The sequence below is a fragment of the Pterocles gutturalis genome, unplaced genomic scaffold, assembly GCF_000699245.1.
Source record: "Pterocles gutturalis isolate BGI_N339 unplaced genomic scaffold, ASM69924v1 Scaffold53231, whole genome shotgun sequence".
In the NCBI taxonomy this organism is placed as follows: domain Eukaryota; kingdom Metazoa; phylum Chordata; class Aves; order Pterocliformes; family Pteroclidae; genus Pterocles; species Pterocles gutturalis.
This window is the reverse complement of record NW_010102527.1, coordinates 1-3,505: the sequence shown is the minus strand read 5'-3', so window position 1 is coordinate 3,505 and position 3,505 is coordinate 1. Positions and strand designations below refer to the sequence as shown.

General features: G+C 40.1%; 1 protein-coding gene across 1 annotated transcript; it reads right to left on the bottom strand.

The window, feature by feature from the left end:
* Positions 1-927: 927 nt before the first annotated feature.
* Positions 928-3,491, bottom strand: TCTE3 (t-complex-associated-testis-expressed 3). Its single transcript, XM_010086304.1, has 3 exons — positions 3,369-3,491; positions 2,369-2,527; positions 928-1,038 (listed from the first exon to the last, which is right to left on the bottom strand). Exons 1-3 carry the CDS (start codon positions 3,489-3,491, stop codon positions 928-930), a joined length of 393 nt encoding a protein of 130 aa, XP_010084606.1.
* Positions 3,492-3,505: the final 14 nt, after the last annotated feature.

The window sequence follows — 3,505 nt, the reverse complement described above, 5'->3', positions numbered from 1 at the left end:
CTCCGCCCCCCCAGCTCCTCCCCGGCCCCGAAGGCGCTCAGAGCCGCGCAGGGCGAGGGGCGTGCAGAAGCACCGGCACCCCCCCCGCCTGCGTCGGCACCCGCTTGTTTTCAGCTCTTTAACAATACAACTGACACGGAAAAGGCATCAGCGCTCGGGTTCCACACAAAGCAGATCCAGAAGCAGATGTCTACGCACTCCACAGATCTGCAAGAGTCTGATTTTTCAAAACAGAATCATTGCTGTCCTTGCTGATGACGGAGCAGCCATCCACAGCCTCGTTACCGACCCTTTTGTCCGCCTGCCTTGGCCATTAAAAGCCACACTACTGCCACCATCAAATTTGCCCAAATCAGTGCTTGGCCACTGGCCTGGACACCCTTGCCATTTAATGCACATCTAAGGCCCTGGGCAACTAATGACTGAACACATATTTGAAGGAAAATGCTTGGAAATTTGCACAAATTTCAAAGTGTGCAAAAGATGGCTTCCCTCCCAGCAGTGTTTCTACACAAAACTGGCATTTTGTCACAGATGCAACTAGGAAAAAAATTACCACTCGCCTTTTCTTACAAATATACCTGCAATTTCTTGTAAACATTTATTAACAAACTTAGGCATGCAACAGACAAGCAACATTCAAAATTTTGCAAAGTTTGCTTTACACCAGCTGCCTCCACTTCCACAGCAGAGCATTATGACAGATGAAGCCCATATGTACTCAACCATACACGTTCCAAAAGTGGGGTTTTGGGGGGTTGGGTTTGGGTTTTTTTAACAGAAAAAAATGAGCAAAATTAACTGTATGTCAATTTCAATGTGCCAACAGCATCAGGACTAAAATTAGTACTTAAATTATGAAATTCAGAAAATTTTCAAATACACCAAGTACTGCGATGCACAAAACCAGGTGTGGCTTTTAGACCATTACTCATAATAACAAGCCATTACCAAAGCCAATGCAATAAATGTTTCAGTTTCACATTTAGCTGAAACCCAGGTGTCTCTTTGAACATCCCAGACCCATCTGCTGGCAACCTAAAGGAAATAAAAGGCTATTTGTGAATCTATACGCAGCAGAGTTTTTATATTTTTATAAGAACACACACTATTATATAAATGCTGATATGACTGCATTATGAGAGTTATAAATAGTAACAACAGCTGCAAAATTACAGTGAAAATGACCAAGTCGTACTCAATGTTAAAATACACGTTCTTGCTTCACAGTAAAGCTCCCACCCTGATAGATCCAAAAATCTCTACACAAAAAACTCAATTGTCTCTCACATTCACTTGTTAGCACTTCAGCGTACTGTAACAGCTTCAAAAACAACACAAATAGACATCAGTTTCGGAAACATATGCAACGAAGTCACATCCCTGACTCCTCCACCTCCAGCAGTCTACTTGCAACCATTTACCCGGCTCTCAACTTTTTTCATAAAATTGTTTTAAAAGGTAAAATGTGTGAATTGACTGCTGGAATAAACATACCCCGCAGGAGAAAAAAAAAAAAAAAAAAAAAAAAGTTAGACCATTTCAGTAATCCATTTTAAGCTACAGCTGCTCATCAAAGTACAACTTCTGAGGCAGTGTATTGTGAGACAGCACCAGAACTGTCGGTAGCTGGGCACCTCACAGACTGGCTTCATTACTGAAGCTGGCAACCCTTCCAACATTGTTTCACGTAACCCACTGAAAACAGGTATGGTTTCATCAGGTTTTAAGAGCTGATGATGAACGCTCCTAAACAGAAGTGCTCTCTGACACTCGGCAAGATACCTACAAGTGTTCAAAATGCCAGTGGCAGCTTGCAATACTTGTGAATTTACATACAACACAGGAAAGTCTAGAATACTTTTGTTTTGGGTGCGACAAGTTCAGATCACTACTGTTACTTTGTAGTTCCAGAAGCATCAGTTTGGTGGCAGCTGAAGCTGAAAGAGTTTCCATCCCTTTCCTGGCAACCCTTTCCTTGCATGTGACCCCATACCACAACTGCACGGTCTTTTGTGCTGAATGTGATGACCCAACTGGAGATGAAAGTGCACTGGAAAAAGAAAATTCACTGCAGTCATGCAATTGTACTGGAACAGCGCACAGCAGAAATACCTGGTTGACAAGGAAGAGCAGCATGGACTGCTTACCACTGTTTCCAAACTCAAAAAGGAGACAACCTTCACAGGTTAGGTAGAATCACAGCAACACCTTAAGTTCTCACCTGGCATACTACTCCCCATAAAGAACCTAAAGGCTTCAAGACCATCCACTGCTGAATGCAGATGAACGCCTTGGAGATAACGTACAGTTCTAAAAATATTTTTGTTTCAATTTGCAAAAGGTTATGAATTATTTCTTTGCTCACCTTCATTGCCTGATGTGCCTTTTCCACAATTAGTACCCATACCACGTACTTATAACGGTCAAAGTCCAATTCCTTCACAGCCTTTAGTATTTCTTCTGAGATTGAAGCACACAAAGAGGGACTAGAAACTCCATCGTATTTGGCTTCTTGAAGTTTATTCTGTCAAAAACAATTTTGAAAGATCTTAGTTTTCATCCTGCAAAAAAACTTTTATCATCATTTTAATTACAAGTACACTAGAAAAACTAATAAGTAGAACAGTCAATACAAATGATGCTTTCAAACAGCAAAAGCTGTACCATTTTTACTCTAAAATGTTTTACTCTTTTTTGAAAATGACAAACACGTCCAGCCAGTCTCCACTTAACAAACAGGAGTGTACCCTTCTCCATCATTTGAGCTCAGTTCACTAGAAAATAGTGCAACAAATACCTGCTCCAAATATCCACAGCATGTCTTCCAGACAGCAGAATTACAAGAGTTGGTTATAACTATTTGTGATGGGTTTGCCCAAGGTATCACTAACAGCTACATCTATCTCAACAGATCGTTCTCCTTAATTTTTGCTTAATTTTTGTATGTAGCAGTAAGACTGTCAAGGATGCCATGTATATTTTATGCAGGTCAAGTGATATTAGTAGAACTAATTGAAGGAGCAGAATTCCACAAATTCAAGGTCAGGATCTTTGGATAACTGGATATTTTCCAGATTAGGGTACTTTGAACTGTGCTACAGCTCAACTTGATTTAGAAATGGGCAAAAGTTTAAGAAGCTTCAGCTCCATTTTAACAGCACATGCTCAGTGGTGACCTTGCAAAGGACCTTCTGCACTTTGCAAAGTGGAGAACGTTCACATGACATTTGTGTGCCAAAACTTGGAGTCTGCAAAGATTTGTGCATATTTTTAGTTTATGCAACTTACACTGTTCTATTAATATGTTTGCAAGACAAGCTACTCTTGCAATAAAATTAGAAAATTAATTTTAAAAAATACTATACCGTTAGTATCACTTGAGCTTTGTTTCTTACTAAATAATCCAGAAATCTATTATGTGGCTCCAGTCTGTATGTATTAGCATATCTTATCTTCGTCCTATTAGCTCTGGATGTGTAAGAGGCCATACTTTTTACGTTAT